The following is a 25930-nucleotide window of genomic DNA, read 5'->3' on the forward strand; positions in this document are numbered from 1 at the left end:
CGTAAAAACGAGGCGTTGATAACGTATACAAGAAGCCAACAAAATTACTGCTTCCCTTGTGTTTACAATGAAGATCACCCCAGCACGTGTAAATCATCAACTGTAAAATAATAAAAGTATAATTTTATGTACTAAATTCTCCTGTACACCTAACAATCGCTTTCTGGAAATTAAATTGCAATACCAAATTTCCTTTGACCTGTTCATGTCTTTTCTCGACACATTAACGAATACAATTTTGTATTTACCATTATTTCGATTTAGTTGTAGTGTAAGTAACGTAAAAACTAGAAATAAAAAGTGAATTTCCACATAGTGGCTCCTACGCAAGACCCTCGGATTATCATTTCAAACTATTTCCGGTTCGCCAACCATTACCTAAAAACTAATCGAACTTAAATGGCTAACGACTCACCCTACCTGTTCTAAATATGCTATATTTTTTTAAGCGCTTGGCCTTATAGAGTCCCCACTTCGGCTGTTTACATTTCTGGCCAAGCTCCCCCCCCCCCCCGCCCCCCCCCCCCCCCAAAGAGTAGGCGAAAGAACTTGGCCCCCGTCTAACAGCCGTATACCGCAAGTCTATAGAGGAACGGAAGGTTCCAAATGGTTGGAAAAGGGCACAGGTAGTCCCAGTTTTCAAGAAGGGTCGTCGAGCAGATGCGCAAAACTATAGGCCTATATCTCTGACATCGATTTGTTGTAGAATTTTAGAACATGCTTTTTGCTCGCGGATCATGTTATTTCTGGAAACCCAGAACCTACTCTGTAGGAATCAACATGGATTCCGGAAACAGCGATAGTGTGAGACCCAACTGGCTTTATTTGTTCATGAGACCCAGAAAATGTTAGATACAGGCTCCGAGGTGGATGCCTTTTCCTTGACTTCCGGAAGGCGTTCGATACAGTTCCGCACTGTCGCCTGATAAAGTAAGAGCCTGCGGAATATCAGACCAGCTGTGTGGCTGGATTGAAGAGTTTTTATCAAACAGAACACAGCGTGTTGTTCTCGATGGAGAGAGGTCTACAGACGTTAAAGTAACCTCTGGCGTGCCACAGGGGAGTGTTATGGGACCATTGCTTTTCACAATATATATAAATGACCTAGTAGATAGTGTCGGAAGTTCCATGCGGCTTTTCGCGGGTGACGATGTAGTATACACAGAAGTTGTAGCAGTAGAAAATTTCAGTGAAATTCAGGAAGGTCTGCAGAGGATAGGCACTTGGTGCAGGGAGTGGCAACTGATCCTTAACATAGACAAATGTAATGTATTGCGAAGACATAGAAAGACTGATCCTTTATTGTGTGATTATATGATAGCGGAACAAACACTCGTAGCAGTTACTTTTGTAAAATATCTGGGAACATGCATACGGAACGATTTGAAGTGGAATGAACAGATACCATCTTAGTACATAAAATTACTTGTTGGTAAAGCGGGTACCAGGTTGAGATTCATTGGGAGAGTCTTAGAAAGTGTAGTCCATAAACAAAGGAGGTGGCTTACAAAACACTCGTTCGACCTATACTTGAGTATTGCTCATCAGTGTGGGATCCGTACCAGGCTGGGTTGACAGAGGAGATAGAGAAGATCCAAACAAGAGCGGCGCGTTTCGTCACAGGGTTTTTTGTAATTGTGATAGCGTTACGGAGATGTTTAGCAAACTCAAGTGGCAGACTCTGCAAGAGAGGCGGCGTAGCTTGCTGTCCAGGTTTCGAGAGGGTGCGTTTCTGGATGAGCTATCGAATACATTGCTTCCCCCTACTTATACCTCCCGAGGAGACCACGAATGTAAAATTAGAGAGATTCGAGCGCGCACGGAGGCTTTCCGGCTGTCGTTCTTCCCACGAACCATACGCGACTGGAACAGGAATGGGAGGTAATGACAGTGGCACGTAAAGTGCCCTCCACCACGCACCTTTGGGTGGCTTGCGGAGTATAAATGTAGATGTAGAATGTAGATATACTATAAATTTGGACGAAATCGGTATTGACGAATATGCGCGGTCCCTTTCTAAGTACGCGAAGAGTGTCATGTTTAGGGCTCTCGCACCACCGTTGGAAAGTAGGACGTGGCCCACAACCGGGGCCGGCGCGCCCAGTTTGGCGACGCACTGGCGGAGGTCGCGCCGGCGGTTTGTTTTGGAGCGAGCCGTGCCGTGTCGCCACTCCAGCTCTGCCGGGAGGCAAGGGCAAGGTGAGGCGTGGCGAGGCGGCCGAGCGTCGCCCGGTAAGCAACGCGCTTCCCGGGAAGCCGAGCTGACGCGCCTAACCAAGCCAGCCGCGTCAGCAGAACGCCGCCGCCGCCACCGTCCACTCCCATCACGGTCGCAGACGCCCGCGACGGCCCGTATCATCGCGCGGTGGGTCACGTCTCGCCGAGATACGCTCTTTACGTGAGGCAGGCCGAATCCGTTGTCCGGCAGTGTTTACACGGCGTCACGTCCAGCCGGTCAGCCCCGTGCGTCGCCGCGGCTTCTCTCCGGGCTCGGTGGCCTTGAAACCTGCCGCTGTCTCTACTAGCTTGTTCGGATCCTACAGCGAATCAACAACGAGCCAGAGTATGCATCCGGAGCGACCTGAAGCCGAACAGACGGCATAAAACTCGTAGGAAAAGCAGCTGCCGTGCTGAGATTCTGTCCACGAATCCTAATGATGCATCAAGAAGGTAGCTTACGAAACCCGACCGATTCCTGAGTATTACTCGTTCGTTTATCTCCAAGGAAATAGGATTAACAGATGTAATACATTTGCGTGAACATCAGTACTCCGAAATTCACACTTATTTGGTAGAACGTTCGTAGAAACACTTTCAGACTAAAATGAGATTTTCACTCTGCAGCGGAGTGTGCGCTGATATGAAACTCCCTGGCAGATTAAAACTGTGTGCCGGACCGAGACTCGAACTCGGGACCTTTGCCTTTCGCGGGCAAGTGCTCTACCAACTGAGCTACCTAAGCACGACTCACGCCCCGTCCTCTCACCTTTACTTCTGCCAGTACCTCGTCTTCTACCTTCCAAACTTTACAGAAACTCTCCTGCGAAACTGCGAGTCGTGCTTAGGTAGCTCAGATGCTAGAGCACTTGCCCGCGAAAGGCAAAGGTCCCGCGTTCCAGTCTAGATCCGGCACACAGTTTTAATCTGCTAGGAAGTCTCACTTTCAGGCTGTTTCGCGGTTGCTCCACGATCAAATAGCACGTGCAAAAAATTAATACTTGAGCACTAGATTTTAAAGTACTATTTAAACCATTCTGTAATTTTTCATATTACTAATCAAAGTTAATATTTATCAGTGCAGCCAAGCTTCTGGAACTCTTTGAAACTGCTACGATATGCTGTTTGTAACAAACGAACGTACAACGTTCTTTTGGAGGAATACACCGCCATTTATCTGCATATTTTCTATATATTTCCTTTACATGACTTATATTTCGGGCCGGTCGGAGTGACCGAGCAGTTCTAGGCGCTACAGTCTGGAACCGCACGACTGCTACGCTCGCAGGTTCGAATCCTGCCTCGGGCATGGATGTGTGTGAAGTCCTTAGGTTAGTTAGGTTTAAGTAGTTTGAAGTTATAGGGGACTGATGAACTCAGAAGTTAAGTCCCATAGTGCTCAGAGCCATTTTTGAATCTATATTTCGGCTTTCTCGTCGTTATCGAGTTCAACGATCTTAGACTATTGACGTATTTCGGTGTGTACTGTGCAGGAGGACATATTTCACGCCATTATGAGTACAGTGCTTTAGTCGTTGATATTTGGGGATGTATCTAAATTGCTGGACAGGTCGGTAAACCAGGCATCTGAGCATATATGTAAATGCCAACGGCTAAAGCACTGGACTCGGCAATAGCGTGAAATAAAATGTAATACCGAACAGTACACAGCAAAATACGTTAACTGCGTAAGATCATTGTACTCGACAATGGCGTGAAAACCGAAATCTAGGTTGTACACAGTAAATACACAGAAATATATAGCAAAACGGCAGTGCATTCCTTCAATATATGCTGTATTACTGTGGCTCATCGCCATGGAATGTAATCATTTCATCTGTCTAAGTAATGTTATTGCGCCTTTTTGCTGTGTGAGTTCCGAGAGGTCGGAAGTAATTTTATTATATGCCTGTTTGCTGGCAATAATTAAAATATTTGTTATACTTAAAGTTTCAATTATTTGTAATCAATTACCTTACTCATTTTCTTTGCCACGGACACAATTTTCATTGCCTTTTTTTTTTTTTTTAATTCCAGTGACCGACCAGGAGAAATTGGTCGTGGATCATTCGAGAGAAAACAACCGAACACTATTGGTGTTCTATCGTAGATTCTTCTGTTGCCGAAGACAGAATGCCCCGAGATTATTTTTTTTCTTTATCTTACATAATTTCCTGTAAAATCTGTGCTACCGCTTCAGACCCGTATGTTTCCAACTGATAGGTCACGCATCATGAGACAATGACGACACCCAACATACTAACTGGCATGACGTGGTTCCACCGTTAATTTTTTGACAATGATGTATTTAAACATTCACGACTCCTATTACATAGAATTATCTGTTTACTTGCATTCCACGATATTTCCATGAAAATAATTTTCCCATCGTCATTGTAAGGCACTTTTACCGTGATAATTGACTTAAACTAGGTCTTCTGTCATTAGCAATATTTTGTATCGTCGCTTACTGAAAAAATATTCATTGAAATACCTCAGTCGTATCTTCCTACGTAGGTGGAAGTCAAGAAAACATCTTTGGATTCGGAGGAGAAAGTTTCTGATCAAAATTTCGTGAAGAGACTTCGCCGCAACGAAAAATGTCTTCGTTTTAGTGATTTCCATCCCAGCTCCCCTCTCAATCCGTGAGACGTCTTTCATATTTCGCCATAATATGAAACTAGCTATGAAGTTTTTCGATGTTCTCCTTCAATCCTATCAGCTAATGTAGTCATTAGTTAGTACGACCGCGTGCTGCCACCGAATTACTTTTGTGAAACTCTTTTAAATAAAACAAACGTTTTTAACAATCTTCATCTTTGCCTACATATTTGCAACATCCTGTCGCTAGCGGGCTCCAAATTGTAGCTGTAACATGGCAGTGTGTAACGCAACTATGTAAGTGCGTGAGAAACATCGTGCTCTAAACAAGTTTCTGACTACAAAACAGTTCGTCCACTCATGGAGCACCCTCCCTTCGACATGCCATGCCAGACAACACACGATCTGTAACAGTCCGACGCCTTGGGTTCACTGTCATCCGTCATCCTCCATAGAGTCCCGACTTGGCCCCGTAAGATTTTCGTCTGTTTCCAAAATTTAAAAACACCTTAGAGAACCTCACCTTCATAGTGATGAAGCAGTACGAGCAGAGGTGACGTGGCTCCTTTAACAAAGTCGAACATTCTACGGTGACTGCATCAACAAACAGGTTCGCCTTCTCCCACATCTGAGGTTCAAATTTGAGTTGTTTATAATCCCTGAGTATTTAGCTGAATCGACAACCTTTAAAGTTGTATGATTTATCGTATAACAGAAATTTAACGATTTTATTGGTAGTTATGTGGAGGACTTCATTTTTTATGGTTCGCAGTCGATCGTCAGTGGTGTTCTGTCACTGATATTTTGTCTAAACCATTTTGTAATTCGCAGTGATCTGCTGAAGACTTTACTAGACGATAAATGACAGCATCATCTCCAAACAAACAGAGGTCTGCTCGGATTGTCCCCTAAACCGTTTATACAGACTGGGAGCAGTAAAGGGCTTGAACAGTTACTTGGATATCACATCTGTTTCACGCGGTGATTGTCCGTCAGCGGCGTCGAACCCTTCTGGCAACAGAGAAGGTCCAGATAAGTGCATGGCGTTTCTCATTGGATTGTTTAGAAACAGCGAGGGCGCCACAGAGGTATTGATCAAATCTCCACTGGCAGGCGCTACAAGAAAAGTAAGATGAAGCAAGGAGACGTTTACAGTTAGAATTCAGAGTGTGCATATTCCAAGAGGAGTCGAGGCGTAGTTATAAAGCTTTATTCGCTTGCAAGCAGGTACCCGTCTATATTTACGGTACTCATTGAAACCCCTGAGATAAAGTTCCGTAGCACGGTACTAGTGCAGGCAAAACAAAACTATAGTAATTAGCATGCTGCGGTACTGTGGCGCGGTGATATCAGTAAGTACCGTAAGTGTGACACGATTCTACAAACAAACAAAAGATAACTATTTTTTCGAGAGGATAATTAAAGCTTTACGATTACACCTCGTGTATTACTGCTGCCCAGTCAGACATTGTCCTCAAGGCCCAGAGTTCATCAAGAACGAAACTCGTCTAGGTTGAAGGGGGAAACCCGATGGCGCTATGGTTGGCACGCTAGATTGCACTGCCATCGGTCAAACTGCGTTTTTTTTTTTTTTACTTAGGATCCGCAGTTTTTATTACATATTCGTGTAGTACGTAAAGAAATATGAATGTTTTAGTTGGACCACTTTTTTCGCTTTGTGATAGATGGCGCTGCAGTAGTCACAAACGTATAAGTACGTGGTACCGTGGACCGTTTACCAAATACAGAAAAGGTCGATATCGTGTTGATGTATGGGTATTCTGATCAAAATGCTCAACGGGCGTGTGCTAGTTATGCTGCTCGATATCCTGGACGACATCATCCAAGTGTCCAGACCGTTCACCGGATAGTTACGTTATTTAAGGAAACAGGAAGTGTTCAGCCACATGTGAAACGTCAACCACGACCTGCAACAAATCATGATGCCCAAGTAGGTGTTGTAGCTATTGTCGCGGCTAATCCGTACATCAGTAGCAGAGAAATTGCGCGAGAATCGGGAATCTCAAAAACGTCGGTGTTGAGAATGATACATCAACATCGATTGCACCCGTATCATATTTCTATGCACCAGGAATTACATGGTGACGACTTTGAACGTCGTGTACAGTTCTGCCACTGGGCACACGAGAAATTATGGGACGATGACAGATTTTTTGCACGCGTTCTATTTAGTGACGAATTCACCAACAGCGGTAACGTAAACCGGCATAATATGCACTATTGGGCAACGGAAAATCCACGATGGCTGAGACAAGTGGAACATCAGCGACCTTGGCGGGTTAAAGTATGGTGCGGCATTATCGGAGGATGGATGATTATTAAGTGAAGCGACGTCTACCACTCAAATAAGGTGTTAGATATGACGTGATACATCCTGAGTATTTGCGTCATTTTCACGTGTAGGTTATTCAGGAACTGTGCTCCTGAGTAACACCTCAGCCTCGGGGCCGAAGCGTATTCATGGAGTACATTCTCAACTTGACTGTGACTATACTTAAAAGCTTTGAAGGTTTTACAGTGCACGACAACAGCCAGAAAATGCGAGAAGCGCACAGCAAAAAGAATTAGAGTAGACCTGGAAGAGAAATCTTGTACGAGCGTCTTTCAGAAACTAATGCCTCCAGTGTTTTTGTTTTGATTGAAAGTGTCTGGCAGACTGTCATGCGTAGTACTAATTTCTGCATCTTCCCGCTAATGTCATGTTGGTTTCAATGTCCTGCGACAGACAGCAACAGCAGGAAAGAGTTCCAAACTGGTGTATGACTTCGAGATGAACCACTGGATTCATCACTGATGAGAAAAGTGCAACATCTGAAATCCATCGGCGTTTGCTAAGGGTGTGTATTGTGACGATACGGTAGACTTGGTTACGCCAGACGAAGGTTACTTCTCTTCAGTGGTGATGAGAAGTGTACGAATGACGAGATACGTCCCAGTCAACTCTGCTCAGCTACCACCTCTCGTAATTAACGCGGCGTGCCCATCATCTCACAAGTGATCGTCGGTGGGTTACGACCAAGGAGTCGTGTGCCCACCAGTTGGCGCCAGTATACCATACAAGATGAGACGAGACGGGACGGGACCTTGGTTATCAGGAAACGTTTGTGAGAGCTGGGTGCTGCGGATTTTTTTTTAAAGAGAATGAAAGGAAATTTTTTGGACTCTGCTGGACCATCACGACAGTGAAGAAGACCATTTCCTGGATACCATCATCCCCAGGTATGACGTGACATCACCACTAAGAGCCGGAATCGAAGAGACATTCTATGGACTGGCGGCATGGGAATTCTCCAGCAAATGATTGGTTCAAGATACATCCATCTGAAGACAAAATGAGGTGCCCAGTTTTAAGAGCTGGGAAGGGTTTGATTGTACTGGATGTCTTTGAGATCAAATCAAACGTCTGTTCGGAAGCCTACGCTCGGATCGCAGATTTCTAGTCACGCCATAGAAGATTACAAACCTCCGCTTGCAACACGATAACGTTGCCAGAAAGACATTTGCACTCTGCAGCGGAATGTGCGCTAGTATGAAACATCCTGGCGGATTATAACTTTGTACCGGGGCCTTTACCTTTCACGGGCAAGTGCTCTACCATATTCAGCTTCATATAAGCGCGCACTACTCTGCAAAGTGAAAATTTCATTGTGTAACATCCCTAACGTTGTGGCTAAGTCTTGTCACCGCAATATCTTTTCTTCCAGGCGCACTAGTCTCTGAAGTTCGCAACAGAACTTATGTGAACTTTCGAAGATAGGAGCCTAGCTGTTGGCGGATGTACGTGGGTCCCGAGTTCGGGCCTCAGTCCGGCACACATTTTTAATCTGCCGGGAAATTTCACGATAAGGTCAGATCGCACAACAGTTTCATGACTATGGAACACATCGACAAATTTTGCTGGACTGTCCTACGACATTCAGCGTGCAGTCCCGATTCAGTAACTTTCAGTCTTCCATCTCTTTGGGCCTAAGAAATATGGACTGCATAGTCAACATTTTACAGGCTCAGGTCCTGTTGTCAAACTGCAACACAGTGGGTAGCTTGAGCTGATTCAGGTTTATACGCGAGCGGAGAAGTTCATAACGAATGGTGGCATGGACATTTTAATTGATTACTATACCATTACCATACATACCTAATGAGGTAATATTTGTAAATACAGATTCGAAACAGTCTATGACGTGAGCGAGGGTACATTTGGAGAAATATGGCTCTTGATCGTGTGTCGTGGGAAATGTCGTACAACGGCCGCGGCTGCTTAGTTCAAAGATAATGCAAGTCACAGGCCACGTACAGAATCGACCATCCCGGGAAACTTAACACAGGAAAGTTCTTCTGTCGTTACTGTGGAAGGAGTGTGCCTACAACACCAACTGGATTGGCAACATGGAAGGAGCCAGTGCAGGAGACACTGATGCCAGCAGTCGAAGAAAGGTCAACGGGTTACGTGGTAGAAGAAGAGGTCACTTCTGGATGGACAGTGCTGGAGAGTAGGAGTGTCGTGCACCCGTCTCTGTGAAGGATGAGAGAGGCGACGATAGCTGCACTAAATCAGGCTCCAGTGTGTCCCCGTTTGTTGTAAAACTCTGATTTCTCTCACTTTTTTCGTCAGCGTAGCTTGTGAAATTAAGAACACATGCATTTTTTTTACGAGGGTTATTGTGCTGATAAATTCGTTTGCGCGACAACACCAAATAATAGACTGTGTGCATGCTCACCCTCACCCATCAAGCAGCCTTGGAATTGATACCTGATGACAATACGGCTGCGCAATCTTGCCAGTAGGACTGAACCATGTTTCTCCGATCCACAGCGTTTCTGCCAACACTGTTTCGATTAGAGTGAGCTTTAACAATTTTAGAGGATTCGTTGAGTAATTTAGAGGCAGTACTTTATTGAGATACGGTATTTCAGTTAACCACACTGGCACGGTTTGTGGAAATAATCAATGACCCACGGGCAAATAATTGATCGTAGATGGAGGGGGGGAAGTGTGAGGGTGGGGAGAGGGGGTGGAGCCTGGGGAGGTCTATACCACAGTAACAATGTGGAAAAATGACAGTATTTAGCCGAATGTCATGTTGGGACTAACCTGATGCAAGCTTTTCTATTTAACGCCACATCGGTGGTTACATGTCGATTTCGCTGCTTATTTTGACAAGAGTTTTCGGAGGAAGCCACTGGGTAGTGAACCCGGGACTTTCGTGGTACTACACAGCAACGTAGACTACTTGTTTTGCTTTCTTTAAATCTGTTACGTCGCCAGTGGTTCTTTGCGGATGTCACATGACTTCTTTGAAAGTCCCTCGACGAGGAAGTCACTCGTAAGGAAACATCGCCAAATCGACAACAAATTTTAAAATTTAATGAGGAAGAATACAGACACACTTGTAAGATATCAGCTGCAGAAATACATAGAGCACGAACATTTCGTTCTGAATATACAACTTCCAAACCTCGCTCGCACTTTTTGTTTGGCATTTTCTCCGCCTCACTGCAGTCGATCAATGACCTCTCGCGAAGTGGGGCACTTTGAAGTGACAACCGGCAACTGAAGAGCTGTTATGAAATGGTGTTCATGACTTTCGATTTGCAATTTAATCATGCCAATCACGTTGAAGAACACCGCAACTCCTACAAATGTGTTTCATTACAAGGGTGTCAGCTCTTCAATCCGAAGAAAATAAACGCCTGACAGCGATGTTAATGGCTGAATAGCGATACGACACTACTTTAACGACAGACCATTCATTAATGTACACTGCATTCGTGAATCGCAACGTGACAGTGTTCAGAGCAAAGACATCTCTGGCAGCCACTAAAGGGTGCAAACCGCGCACTTTGACTAAATAAACAAAGCACTATCGCTTCCTTATTCGTGTGCAAGTACGTGTCACAATCTGCTGCTCAGTAGTTCGCGTTTGGGTAGTAAGCGGTCACAGTGGGTGTGAAGCGAGTGAGAAACAGCAGATACGTACAGAGTTTAAAAAGTGTACATTCCGAAAGTCATAATCGCACATTTTTAGAATTATGGCCCAAATTGTTGGGACTGAACTCCTGCAAGTGTGCTTTTTTCCCCTTAAAATATCAAGTTGCGTTGGTGATGTTCCCTTATAAGTTCTTTATTATCGTTCTGCAATTTCCGTCCGTTCAATTATGATGGTGACAGTGTGAAAAAAATGACAGAATGTAGCTGAAATACTGCTGTGTTTGAGTCACGGCGCTTTCCTTAGCTGTTGTAGCTTCCACGAAAAGAATTGGGAGGCATAAGTTTCTGAATGACCCTCGCACGAAGTACACGGGGCACAACAGAGGAATGTCGTGGTGCCGGTGCAGGCTGGCAGGTAGCGAGCGGTACTCACTGGCAGTGAGCGCCGGCACGGACAGGGGCGAGGGCGAGGGCGCGGCGGGCGCCGAGGGGTTGGCAGCCCTGGCGCGGCTGGAGGCGGCCAGCGGCGACACGCCGTACTGCTGCAGCGGCGACGCCTCGTACCCCCACAGCGACGCCTCGAACGTCGCGGCGCCGCCCCCGGCGCTCGACGTCGCGGAGGCAGGCTGCGACGGCGCCGCCGCCGGCGACGGCGTGTAGGGCGAGGGCCGCGCGTGCGACAGGTGCGCCGCCGACGACACCGACACCGCCCCCGGACTGCTGGCGCCGCCTCCGCCGCCCCCACCGTTGCTCCCCATCGACACCAGAGAGTTGAACCGCTGCGTGAACGGCGGCAGCGACGGCGCCATCTGGCTAGCCTTGTTGATGAGGCTGTAGTCGTCCAGCCCGGCTGCGCAAGAAAGATGCGATGCTCAGTTTGTGACCATATTCCAATACAGCTAGGAAAATTGGTAGAGCTACACCATAAAACCTTAACCGAATCCTGTCAAATACATTCAGATTTCGGAAGGACTTCATGTAAAGCAGTGACTGCCTGGAAAATATTCAATACACAGAGGGATTAAAGGCATTAGCTGCCAGTGGGCATTCATTAAAATCAATGGAGGAAGTTCAAAATTTGTGCCCGATTGGGATTCGAGCCCGGGTATCCTGCTTACAAGTCAGATGCTCTGACCACCACTGTTCCCAGTCATCGCAGCTGCACCGACCATCATAGCTCCCTTCCCATTTGACCCAAATTTTCAACTTATTCACACACTACTGATGTAGCGTCCTATATCAATACTCGCAGCATCTCGCTCATTCCTGTAACAGTTCGGCCTTAGCGTGCATCCATCTTGAAGGGATCATTTTTTCTCCTCGCCGAATTATATAAGTGGTGCCTGTTCTTTTGGGCATAGTCGGAAGGGCAAACAACATATAAGGAAAATGTTCTTTACTAAACATCTATTTCCAATCAAAGATAATTTTCCAACACAGTTTTGATAAGCAGCATAAGTTACATTTGAATACAGTTGCGTCAAGGAAGGAGCAGAATGTGAAAAATTCGACTGGAAACAGTCTGGTTAGTAGCCAAGTACAATATTAAAGAATAGTTGTATCACAGATTACGACGTTACTTGGTGTTATTTCTAAAGTTTATCAAAATCGAGGAACACAACAAACAGACAATTTATTCTACTATTTCCACAACTGCGAGAAATGTTTATTAAAATATCATCATAATGCAGGCTTATTTTCAAAACAAAAAGCAGCCCGTTCCTGCAGTTGATGAATTGTTGAAGTACGTCATGGCTGTTGGCTGTGATGTTACTGGAACTTTTTAGGTCGAGATCAGAAAGTTTGATAAGTATCCAGCTGGTGTTTCATGGTGTAACACTTTCCATAACCATCAGTGTACTACTTCGAGTCTAGATTTATCAACTGCTTAGGTGACTTTTTTAGACCTATCAACACAGTAGACATCCCACGATTTCCTACACCTGTTCCACTTCACAGTACAGAATTTTATTACAGAAACAGTCTTGGCTTTTTCATACCTAATTTGTACCTCGAGTGAATATTTTTGTGATTTTTAACTCTGTGATAATATACTCCGCCATTCGGATCTCTGGTTTGATATCTCAGCAGAATATCGTCATCAGGAAAAATAAGATTGCCATTCTATGTGTCGCAGCGCACAATGTTGGATCCCTTAACCGGATATTTAAGAAGGGGAGGGGCTAGATGGCATTTAGTGAAGTACAGTGGCAGGAAGAACAAGACTTCTTGTCGGGTCATTACAGGCTCAAGAATAAAATATCAGATAGGGGCACCTGTGAATTCGGTAACAGGAAAAGGAACAGAATTAAAAAAAATAGGACGACATGAACTGCCTGAAGCAGGTAGACACTCGGTGAAATTCTGCACAGACCATAATTTACTTATAGCTGACACATGGTTTAAAAACCTTGCAGAAAGACATCTGAGGACACCGTAAGCTTCAGATTTATATTATAACTGTCGCACAGAGATTTATAAATCAGACTCTATCCTGTAGATGTTTCTAATGGCGTATGTTGACTCTGATAACACTTATTAGTTGTGAGCTGCAGTCTAAACCCGAAGAAATCGCCAAGGTTAGGAAATTAAGGAGATGGGACCTGGACGCAGCTAATAAACCAGAGATTATTTAACGTTGAACTGAATGGGTTGTTTTGTGAAATTACTGAAAGCAGCAGAGGATCCAACAGATAAAAAGTCCTAGTAGAAATCTCTTAATAACTTAGAAGATATTGAATTTAGCTGAAGAGATGAGAAAATATAAAAAGACAGAACATGAAGAAAACGAAAGGAATACAGCCGTCTAAAAAATGAGATTGTTGAAGTGCAAAATTGCTAAGCAGGAATCGACAGAGAACAAATGTAAAGCTATAGAAACAAACGTGACTACGGAAAATACAGATGCCGCTTGCTGGAACAGTGAAGAGACTTTGGAAGAAAGAGAAGCAACTGTATGAATACCAAAAACTCAGATGGCCAGCCAATATTAAGCAAAGAAGGGAAGCCTGATAACTGTAAGAACTGTATAGAGGGTCTGTATAAGCAAAACAAGCTTGAGGACGATATTGCAGAAAGAGAAGAGGACGCAGATGAAGATGAGATGTAAGAGATGATACTGCAAGAAGAATTCGATAGAGCACTGGAAGACGTATGTGGACACCAGATCCTGGATAGACGATAGACGACATTCCCTTAAAATTATTAAGATCTTTCGGAGAGCCGTCCGTGACAAAATTATTTCACCTGGAGTGCAAGACACACGAAAGAGGCGAAATATCCTTTAACTTTAGGAAGAATACCAAAATAAGGTAGGCGCTGACAGGTATGAATGTTACCGAACCATCAGACAATACTGCAAAATATTGACAAGATTTATTTCCAGACGAACGGAAAGATTGGTAAAACCCAACCTTAGGAAAGATCAATTGGATTCAAGAGAAATGTAGAAACACATGAAGCAAAACTGACTACGACCCATCTTAGAGAATAAGTTGCAGAAAGGCAAAACATTAGTAGATTTAGTGAAACCATTTGACAGTTTGGACTAGACTAAACTCTAAAATGTTGAATGGAGCAAGTAGTGAAAAATTATGAACAGCTTGCACATAAACTAGATTGCAGTTATAGTGTGTTTAAGGACGTGAAAGGGAAGTCGTACTCGATAAGGGAGTGAGGCAGGGTTGTAGCTATCCCCAGTGTTATTCCATCAGTACATTGAGCAAGCTGTGAAGGATATCAAGGAGAAATTTGGAAAACGAATTAAAGCTCTTGGAGAAGAAATAAGAGCTTTGCACTTTGTCGATGGCATTTTTATTCTTCCAGAGACAGCAAAGGGCTTGGAAGGGCATTTCAGTGGAATGGATAGTATCTAGAAGAGAAATTATAAGTTGACCGTTTACAGAACGCGAATAATGGAACGTAGTCGAATTGAATCAGGCTATGCTGTGGGAATTAGATTAGTGAATAAACGCTGAAAGTAGCGAATGAGTTTTTGTTATTTCGGCAGAAAAATAAATGATGACGGTCTAAGTAGGGAAGATATAAAATGAAGACTGTAAGCAGCAAAAAAAGCATTCCTTAAAGGGAGCCACTAGCCGTGTAAGGAGGTGGAATGTTGGCGATAGGTAGTTCAGAGAAGAGTATAGAAGCTTTTGAATGGGGTGCTGTGGAATAATGTTGAAGATTACTTCGATTGATCCAATAACAAAAGAGGGGGTAATGAATGGAACTGGGAGGAAAATTGTAGTTTATACAGTGTCTTTGTCGGTAAATGCAAATATCCTTTACAGATGCCGGCCCGGCACAAGTTTTCACGTGCCTCTACTACATGGCACAGCTTATTATGTATAAAGAAAATTGTGGCACAATTTGACCAAAAGAAGGGATCAGTTGACGGTACACATCCTGAGGCAACAAGGAATCGTCCGTTTGGTGATGGAGGGAAGGTTGGTGGATAGAAATTGTAGAGAGAGGCCAAGGTTTAGATATAGTTAGTAGGTTTAAAATGGATGTAAGTTGTGGTAGTTATGCAGAGTTAAAGAGGATTGCACACGCTAGAGTAAAGTGGAGGACTGCATCAGACCAATCTTAGGACTGAAGACCACATCAAGAAAACAACTAGTGTGTATTACGATGCTCATTTTGGGACATTTTCCACCAGACGAGTGACGTTTATTCCTGTTCATACGCATGCAACAAGCCAATCAGTGCTCGTGGTAAATGTGGGCTGAAATTCCTAGAAACGGTGGCGCCAGATCCACCCAGCACAAGTTACGGCTTTCGACGGCCACTTAATGCTCGCCCGTTACGGTGAAAAACGAGATCGCTATCTACACGACCCGCACACGGACAGCATCTCTTTTTCCTTTTCTTTTCTTTTTCTTCTTTTCTTTTCGTTCTTTTCTTCCCCCCCCCCCCCCCTCCAAGTTCTGTTCTCACTTTCGATCACACGTGAGCCTGAACTGCAGAAATCTTGTTGTTTTCAGATACTACATCTACTAGATGATTTTTATTATTATTGGTCGTTTGTAATTTTAACCTTCTTAAGAACCAAAGAAGTTCTTCCTCTGTTCGGGTCACTCTGTGGCAGCATGGTTCATGCTTTCCTCTCTCGCACACATTTCAAATCGACGTTTGTTAACTTCTCACATATCGCGCACAGATGTTGAATGGACATCAGCCGTCTCTTCCGCTTTACTTTCTATGTTGTTCTGTACCAGGGCGTGGTGAAAAGTAATGCCTCCGAATATTTTATGTGAAAACTTAAACTTTTTAAATAAAACTAATGTTATTAACATTCTATCTCAGTATTATTTATGTCTACGTATTTATTTCTCAATGTAGGCATCCTCGCGACGACACATTTCACCCAGCGAGAGAGAAGTTTGTTCATACAGTTACTGTAGAATGTCTGACTTGGGAGAGCCACTGTCTTACCTCTGCTTGTACCGCTTCATCACTATTGAAGTTAAGTTCTCGAAAGCGTTCTCTAAGTTTTGTAAACAGATGAAAAACGGATGGTTTCAAGACTTTATGCAGGATGCTTAACAACAGTGAACCTAATGCTTCAGATTGTTGCAAATTCTGCAGCGATACAACCCGTCATACTACATACTACAATTCGGAGCCCTCTGACGACAGACCGCTGAAATTACGTAGACATGAAAAATAAATACGTAGAATCTTATTTTTTATTCAAAAAGCTTTAAGAGTTTTACAAAAAATTATAAGGCATTACTTTTCAGCACGCCCTCGTATTTTAATATGATTAATTACTAGATTTTTGCTGCTGTTATCATATCTAATATCCTCGTAAAAAAAGCTCATTTCACTTACTTATAACTTGTTTAAAATATAATTCAGTACATCATATTTGTTCATATACACGCACTCTGGTTTCACTACTGTACTGAAGTGTGCTAATTTAATTTCTTCTGGTAAACATGTTTTGTCGTAATTTTTTTCTTTGTTCGGTATGCTCTCTCCAACTATTATTTATGTACCCATTATTTTCATTTATTTACTTTCTCTTTGAGTTCTGTAGCTATTATTAATTTTTTCAGATATGTTTTATAACTGTATACAATTTGGTTACTTCTGCAGATATTCTTTACATCGGAATTCAAGAGGATTGATTCATATAGGTGTTGTATTTGCATGCTAAAATCCTCCGCAAATCTAAGATATTTTATTCTGTTATTTCTATTCTTCCACCGAAGCATAGCTGGTGGTATCCTACTTTCTTCTAGTAATTAATTCCAGTTCCTTACTATGTTATCGAACACACAATTGGTGACAAGGGGGGATAAACCACCACTTTACCAAATAGTTCAATAATTGTGAACCGTATAGGCATTTCGATCAGAAGTTTTGAGAAGCCTGACGAACAAAAGTTATTTTAATTTTCTCCGTTAATAAATCCAACAGTGTTTTTTAAAACCACAAATGATGCTGATCTGTATTTGCATTACAGTGTTCTTTGCAAATAAGTATCCAAACAAGCTTTGCAATTTATTATATCATCAGCATATCGTACATTATGTAAGTATTTGAGTGTTCTTTTCAATAAATACCCATCACATTTATTAACAATGCGTTTGCTAGCACTCCAGGAGCTTTTCTATTCTCTCGTTTCAATCCGCCATCGGTTATCCAGAAGACTTCAAACACTTAATTGATGTTAGAAAGAAACTGCATCACTTACAGGAAGTATTCTAGGCATGTACATGAGATCCACCAAGGTTTGAGTAATGGTGAATGCAGAGCATGTACAGAAAACGGCAACGCCAATTTTGAAACGTTTCTCTGACCTGCAGGAGAGAATAACTTTAAATGTTCTCCACTCCCCTAGTTTTCCCTTCCTTAGAAGCTATGAAGATAAAATCTGATCAATAAAAGCTCACACAAGGGGCATATAAGTAATCGATTTTTCGGCACCCCATCCATGACGAGGCAAAAATTTGGATATTTGGTTGAAGGAAAATACAGTTTTGCCGCGATCTTAGATTGATATGGAAATTAGAAGCCTAGTTAATATGTGCGCTACACCGTCTACTCTTAAATTTTACGACTTTGACTATAGTAAATAATTATAAGTTTGGTGTCTACTAAATGTGCTTTTCAATAGTATTTAAGAATGATGCACGGAAATTATAGTAAATAAGAACACGGTACAGAAGAGAGAGAAGCCTAATCGCAGTTAACTTACAGAAATGACATGCAATATCTCCAGCACCGTCTAAGAAAACATGCAAACCTAGATAAACAAATGGCCTGATACACGTTTTCCTCAGTTCAAGACAACAATGGTTACTGGGCTACATTTCTTGCACGATACTTCGACTAGCGGCCCAGTCATCATCTTCAGCTTCATCAAACAAAGTCTGAAGCTAAACTGAGGTCATGAAATAAAATTCTACAAAAAATTATGTGATAAAACATGAGGTTCAGCAGCTTCGACCACACAATTACCTGCCCTTGACCTTGTCTACTCGACAGCAGAATAGTGTAGCACATGAAACTAAGTCAAACGGCAGATTGTTGCTGACCACAATTAATTTCAATGCTGCATTCAGATTACTTGCAGTGAGCCATATTTCACCACCAAACCTGGGAACAAAGAATAGCCTACTGAGGGAATCTAAGAAAACTTGAAACAATCAGCAGCTGCCAATTCATCCGAATCAACAGACTCCGCTCCAGGCATTCACCACTCAGAATAGCTAGCAGCATGGTGGGCCATAACTTCAATTCCAGGAAGCCTGGACCAACAATTCTACAGTTACCCCCCATCAGAGTCCTTAGCTTTCTCCAAGTCAACAACAAACCATGGGAACTTCATACGCCACGTAGGACTAACCATGGGAGATGGGATAACTTACTGTAAAGATGAGGAAAAATTACCAGTGCAGAGGGCACCTGTTGCTATCCAAAACAGACTTTAGATATATTATAAAAAATAAGCAAACGCCCTCTGGGTCGCAGATCGTCTTGAGGTATCGCGCTGCAAATTGTAATTTGTCAAAACTGCACTTTTCGGCGCCAGACATGAAGACGATCTGCAGCGCAATTTGCAACCAGTAGTCGATAAATAAAAAGTTATGATCCTGACGGTGTTTTCTTAGTTGTTATAACAAACGGATTACGGTTCCTTAGACATGGCGTCAATTATGGAGTTCAGGGATACTGCTGAGTCATCAAAATTCGTTTCCTGGAACTCTGACTACTTCGACTCTACAGCAGAGGTGAACAATTATGCAAAAAAGGTGTGTCTGTAAATTTAGAAGTAAACATAAAATATAAATTTAAGAAGTGGTTTCTAACTGACATACGATTACTAACAACAATTGAACCTTTCGCAACAGATAAGATTTTTCGACATCTTTATTTCCACAGGTTCCGTACTTACGTTTCACCACGCTACTGATATCTTATTTGGTAATAGTGAAAGAAAATAACACGAGACCAGTATCGTGGTGGAAAGTCAAGTTTCTGAGACACGAAAACAATGACGGGAAACCTAAAAATCCGTGACGGAGGTTTCACCTTAAACAATTCTCTGGGTTCGAATCACAATTTGTTCACATCTCGCAGGCCATCTTATTCATCACAGCTGGAAAACGCTGAGAGAACGAGCGTTTCAGGGAATTACAGTGGGGGCTCCGAAAAACAAACAAGCAAGCGTCAATGGGGGTAGGGGGAACCGGGAGTCGAATTCGCCAATACACCATCTGATCAAAAGCATCCGGACAGTAACGTGGCGTGTGTGTGCCCTTCGCCTTGATGACTGCTTCAGCTCTGCTGTGGACACTTTCTGTGAGGTGTCGGAGTGTCTGTGGAGGAATGATAACTCTTTCTTCCTCAAGAATCGAAACCAGAGAAAGCAGCGTTGTTGAACCGTGGGGTTTGTAGCGAAGTTTATGTTCTAACTCGTCCCACAGGAGTTACATTGGGTTTAGGTCGGGGCACTGAGCAGACAAGTCTACTTTTAGAAATGTTATTGTTCACAGACTATTGGTCACACATGCAGCTTTATGACAGTATGATACAGCCACCGTCTCCGAATTGCCTCTCTGCTGTATGCAGTACACAAAGTTTTAAACTGTGGTCATATCCTTCGGCATTTAGCGTTTTCTCGAGTACAATAAGGGGACTACACACTAAACACGAAAAATACGCCAATACTTTAACACCGCTTTCTCTTTTTTTCACTGTTGGTACTGCACATGATGGCAGGTAACGTTCTCCTTCAGCGCGTTGCCACAGGATAGTAGCGCGATTCACCACTCCAAATCACTCGCTTCCACTGTTCATTGGCGTCGCTCTATACGCCACTTCATGCATCGCTTAGCACTAACTAAAGAGATGTGTGGCTTGTGAGGAGCTGTTCGGCCTGTGTAGCCCGTTCTTTTTAACACCATTCGCGCAGTTACTGTGCTAGCTGGACAGCGGTCAGCACTTTTTTCTCAGTCACCATCCATCTCGATGGTCCCTGTGTGTCAGTGCATGAGGTACGCCTGGTGGTGATTTGGCTGGGCATTTTTCCTTCGCATTTCCAGTTCACGTCACCAATGGTCTTTTTATGTACGTAGACTGAAGCAGTGCGTAAAAATCGAACTCGGGTCTCCTGCTTACGAGTCTGGTGCGTTATCCACTAAGTCACCTTGGTACAACTGTACGGATTGCCCTGGCACGCCCCCTCCTCGATCCAAATACTCACTGCCGCCACAGTCTACTTCAGATTTCCCCTTACACACGAAGAGAATTGCTGATGGTCTCAATGTTCTGAAAAAAAATTGGAAATTTGTGGTAAATTCCTATGGGGCCAAACTGCTGAGGTCATCGGTCCCTAGGGTTATGCACCACTTAATATAACGAGGGATGAGTCTAACTTCCGACGGAAGGAGCTGCGCGAACCGTGACAAGGCGCCCAAGACTACGCGACTCCATGTTCTGGAATAGCACCTCAGCATGAGTCTGAAACCCAGGTGCGGGAAGCTATACAAATTAAATGACACAGTTTCAGAGAATTTACTGGACTCATGCAGATATGACTTTCTGTGTATAGCCTGAAGCAGCGAGTGAAAATTTGTACCAATGCTGGAAAAAGAACAGTCTCTACGGTAAGCTTTAGAAGGGTTGGTATGTCCCTGCTGGATGTGTTACTCAGATGACATTCAACGACTAGTGCATATTCGAAGTTCTTGACCTCTCCTGACCGACCCACCTGCTTCTCTACCATCAACACAACACTCCCTCTCCTTTACCGAGTGAGGTGGCGCAGTGGTTAACACACTGCTCTCGCATTAGGGAGTACGACGGTTCAGACCCACGTCCGACCATCTTCATTTAGGTTCCCGTGATTTCCTTACCGCTTGAGGCAAGTGACTGGATGGTTCCTTTTAAAAGGGCACGCCCGACTCCCTCCCCCATCCTTCATTAATCTGATGGGATCAATGACCTCGCTGTTTGGTCTCCTCCTCTGAATAAACGAAACAACAGTCCTCGCCTGTTCTCATACTGGCACATGGCCTCTTCTGGCGTCTAATGCTCAATCCACATTGCTTCCGGATACATTTGATCAGACAGTCTAAACAGCGGCGAGACACCAACAGTACTTGACAGTCTGGCTGCTGTCCAGTCCGCGAGTTCTAGTAACACAGTTCGCAACACTTGGAGACGACAATGGTTTGGTCCGTCGTCCAAATATCGTGCATGAAATGTAATCAACGACCTTGCTAAACCCCGGGGAAACCTGTGAGATCTCAAAGGCAATAGCGAATTTGGCTGTCATGTGTGTACTTCAGTAGTTGTAGTTTCTGGACAATTATAGCAAGTTGCAAGTTTACAAAGACAGGATACGGTGAATTAGAGACATACCTTGTGTCCACATGGGCGACGTTGCGACGGCCTGGCCGACGTCGGCGGCGCTAGTGGTGAGGTAGGACATGGAGCTGGGGTACAGCGTGCTCCGAGAGTACAGCGGGCTGCAACACAAACAAAAGTACAGCGTCAGCGAAATCTGAACTCGAGGCGTCCAGGAGCTAGCGCCCTAAAGCACTCATTTACATAGGAGTAGCATGTGGCGCCAGCAATTACTGCACACGACATTTACTCGTAACCAAAGAAAAACATAGAGGCGCTTTCCTGGTTTTTAAGGGGCAGCCTAGCTCAGCCCTCTTCTCCACCCCAGCTAGTCATACAACAGTCTAGTCTCCGTTCTCTCTACGGTTCATACTTCCTACATGTTACACAAAAAGGCCGACCAGATCCGACGATCGCGTGACTGTTGGTTTTTACATCAATCGTGCATCACCCTACATTTCTACATTAAAGTTAACAGGTTTTACTAAAATTATTTCAAGTCATTATCTTCAATAAAAGATAACATATTGTAAAATTTTCTCAGAACCAAGTACCCCGATCCTGTGGTAACACCAAATGTGATTCTTTTATCTCCAAACTGTATATTTAATTGGGCGCGGAGATGTTCAAAAATGCTTCAAATGGCTCTGAGCACTATGGGACTTGACTGCTGGGGTCAGTAGTCCCCTAGAACGTAGAGCTACTTAAACGTAACAAACCTAAGGACATCACACACATCCATGCCCGAGGCAGGATTCGAACCTGAGACCGTAGCGGTCACGCAGTTCCAGACTGTGGCGTCTAGAACCACTCTGCCACCCCGGTCGGCTATGGAGATGTCTTTTGCAGTTGTTACCGTCGTTCTTTTTCTGTAGATTGTTATCTACAGTAGCTTTTAAGTCGATTGGCTGCTAAATTTCGTTTGATCAATTATTTTTTTGGGAGTTTGGGTGTTTTTGCTGATGCCTCAACCCGCTAGACACCACAGAGAACTTAAATGTGTTTATATTTGCAGCTTTTCAACGCAATAAACAGCAACCTCAAGCACTGATTACAGCCTGACAAGAACTGCTACGAGAGTGTAATTACCGTTCTCAGGTTCAAAGTATGCAATTGGTCCTCTCTGTAAACTGTCTATGTTCTTAGTACTGTCGTCTGAAGACTGGTTTGACACAGCTTTCTACGCTAGTCTATACAGGAGAGCCTCATCTCTGCGAGTGGCTACGAAGTAGTTCACCAAGATCCGACACAACAGTGCGATCACGAAAAGCACAAGGATCCAGCTTGTTAAGGCGCTCGTGATTTTAGTGCTATTTTACGGTTGCGAAACACGGACCCTTAAGGTCAGAAACAAGCAGCGTCTTGAGGCAAGAATTGAGCGTTGGAGCCAGGCCCGCACGCAGTAGGTGAAGGGGCGGGGGGGGGGGGGGGGGGGGCGCAGCAGCCCATTCCTCGCTCACCCCCCCCCCCCTCCCCCATTCCCAAAATGTTTGGGTTTGGACTTATACTAGATACAATGGAGATTTTCCAGTAGCATTGAGACTGACAATGCAGTAACACTGCTGTAAATTAAATAAATATTTATCTTTTAAGGCGAATGGAAACAGCAATTCAATTCTCGACCACTGCCAGTCTGATCTGTTAAAAGGTTCAATCGAATCTGTATATTATAATTTAACAGGTCACACTAGGTAAAATTAGCTTTCCGGTTTACTGCCTCGTTCCCCTCTCCCCCCCCCCCCCCCCCCAAAAAAAAAATCTTTTGTGGGAACCTGGTCTGTGCTGATGCAGGACGCTGCGTATGAAATAGTGTCTCTAGAAAATATTCGTGGAAGGAATAGTCGAGGGCACGAGAGAGGTACCAGCGACCAGTTAGATGTATCAAATCAACAATATCTCCAGTCCCTCTCTTCAACAGACTCTAAGAAAAGCTGGTAACAATCCCAGATGGAGACGTTTGGTTCGTGGGGTCACAACGCTCAGCAATGATCACAACGACCTATGGTGAAGGTGACAATCCTGACAATTCCTTGATGCTTCAGGATGTGTTCTATAAACTGATGCCTTCTTTTAGACAAGTTCTGGCACAAATTCCTTTTCTTCGGTTCGATTCAGAATGTTCTTCTCGGTTATTCGATCTATAAATCTAATTGTTAACATTCTTCTGTAGCACAACGTTTAAAAACATTTTCTTCTTTTCTTGTCTGAATTGTCTATCGTCCACGCTTCCATTCTGTACAAGGCTGTACTCCCGACAAATATCTTCACAGAAAATTTTCTAACACATTCGGTTTTAAAATTTTCGTTTTTTTCGTAGACGTTTTCTTGACATTCCAGTCTATATTTCATATCCATTCAGCTAGTAGTTATTTTACTGCCCAAAAACCAAAACTCATTAGTTTCTTAATCTAGTTTCCTGAATATCGCCCGATTTAATAAGACTATCTTTATTATCCTTGTTTGTTTTTGTGTATGTTCGTCTTACAAAATTTCAAGACACTGTCTATTCCGTTCAGCAGCTCTTCCATTTTTTTTTTTGGGGGGGGGGGGGGGGTGGAGCTCCTCCACACCCACACCTGTATGATGGCCAACACAAAGGTCAAGGCTATTGGTTTGAAGGGCAGAGGAAAAAAGCGCCACGATAAGACCCAAGGGAAAAAAAAAACCTTTGCGAGAGTCCTTTGCTGCTTGTGAGAGAATTTTTACAATGTCATCGGTAAACTTCAATTTTTTTTATTTCTTATCCCTGAACGTTAGATCTTCCTCCAAGTTTTTCTTTGGCTTCCCAAACAACATACTTAATGAACAGATTGAATAACGTCGCGGATGTGCCACAATACTGTCTTATGCCCTACTCAACCACTACTTAGCTTTCATGCTTTTTCGACTATACCGAATGACGTCTGGTTTCTGTACAAGTTGCGCGCATACATTTCAGTTTCTGTATTTCATTCCTGCTACCTCTAGAATTTCAAGTACTATAATCCAATCAACACTGTCAAAAGATTTGTCTAAGGCGTTCTCTAAATCTTCGTCTGCTTCGGTTATTATTTTGTACTGTCTTAACTAAACGAAATACTATTTTAACCTTGTTTCACAAACTTTACTATTACTGCGCTATCTAGGGATAGGGTTGTAAGTCCATTTTCTTCTTACATATCTGGTCTCAAATATGAAAAACAGGCAAAGATAAACGTGTCAACTTTTGAACCTATCGATTCTAGACTTAAAATATGAAATTTATCTCTGTTGACAATTTTGAGAGTATCTAGTATCTGTATAGGAGAACGAAACTATCACGTTCATTTATTTTTGTCAGAATGCAATTGGGTATTGCTGGCCATCAGCGCCGTACGATCGTTTCATTTCATTTCATTGCGCTCATCGGCAGGTACACTCATCACAGGGCCGGGCAAAGTACCTAGTGACGGTGTCAGTCTATAGCAAAACGAAACCTTGTATAGCTCAACTAATAAAAGTACTGAAATTATTAAAAACAACATAAAATAATTAGAAAGCATACGAATAATGAACGCTTTCCGCCAATTTTTTTTTCCTTCATTCAGAACAACAGCTGCCTTTTCATCGCTTATTCTCTCTTAAAGAAGCTAGGTGTTTGATATAAAAATGCAGACATTCTCAGCTAATTTCGCAGGTGAAGTGAAGGTATCTGTTAGAGAAAGTGCTGACCCTGAACTCAGCAAGGATCAGTTTGATCGAAGTACCCTCTGTGTTTTCGAGCAATTCTGTCTGCTTCATAAATTATCTAGGCATATTCAGTGTTCTTGTCTTTGAATTTAACCATTATATTACATGCGGTAATTGAAAATGTCTCCCTCTTTCTTGATCATTTCGTTCTGCCAAGCCCTTCATATGTCCTCGTGTTTTCAGCTGAGTGCCACAGTCTTCTTCGATCAGCGTTGCAAATAGCTTATTAATTGTCATCGCAGGCGAAGGTGAGTAGCAGGGGACGTCGCTTCAAGATGACACTACAACTGTTCAAATACTCGGAGAAGATTTCAGGGAAGTTTGTGATATTTTGTGATTATCGCCAGAAAAATGTCTAATATCCTCCTAGGACAATAAGTTGGTGTAAGTATTTGAAATTCTAAGACATGAATTGAAGTGTACAGCCAGAAGCTGTATTTTCAGAAACGAAACGTAACAGCTTTGATCAAATAGGCTTGAAAACCGTTAACCACGCTTCGAGTTTCCGGATTTTCTCTATCGGGGATTGTCTTGTACGCTGTTCACGTTGCTGCCCATCAAGGATCGTGACTACGCAGATAATAAAGC

At 43.3% G+C, this 25930-nt stretch overlaps 1 protein-coding gene across 2 annotated transcripts in view; it reads right to left on the reverse strand.

Annotated features, from left to right (window-relative positions):
- The window catches only part of LOC126328425 (box A-binding factor-like), a 470780-nt gene that overhangs the window by 125091 nt on the left and 319759 nt on the right, over positions 1–25930 (reverse strand). For both annotated transcript variants that reach the window (XM_049996035.1, XM_049996033.1), the window contains exons 3-4: positions 21650–21756; positions 11202–11618 (exon numbers count right to left, since the gene is read on the reverse strand). In XM_049996035.1, coding sequence (XP_049851992.1) covers positions 11202–11618; positions 21650–21756 — 524 coding nt within the window. The remainder of the gene's footprint in view (positions 1–11201; positions 11619–21649; positions 21757–25930) is intronic.

Source organism: Schistocerca gregaria, chromosome 2 (genome assembly GCF_023897955.1).
Source record: "Schistocerca gregaria isolate iqSchGreg1 chromosome 2, iqSchGreg1.2, whole genome shotgun sequence".
NCBI lineage: Eukaryota > Metazoa > Arthropoda > Insecta > Orthoptera > Acrididae > Schistocerca > Schistocerca gregaria.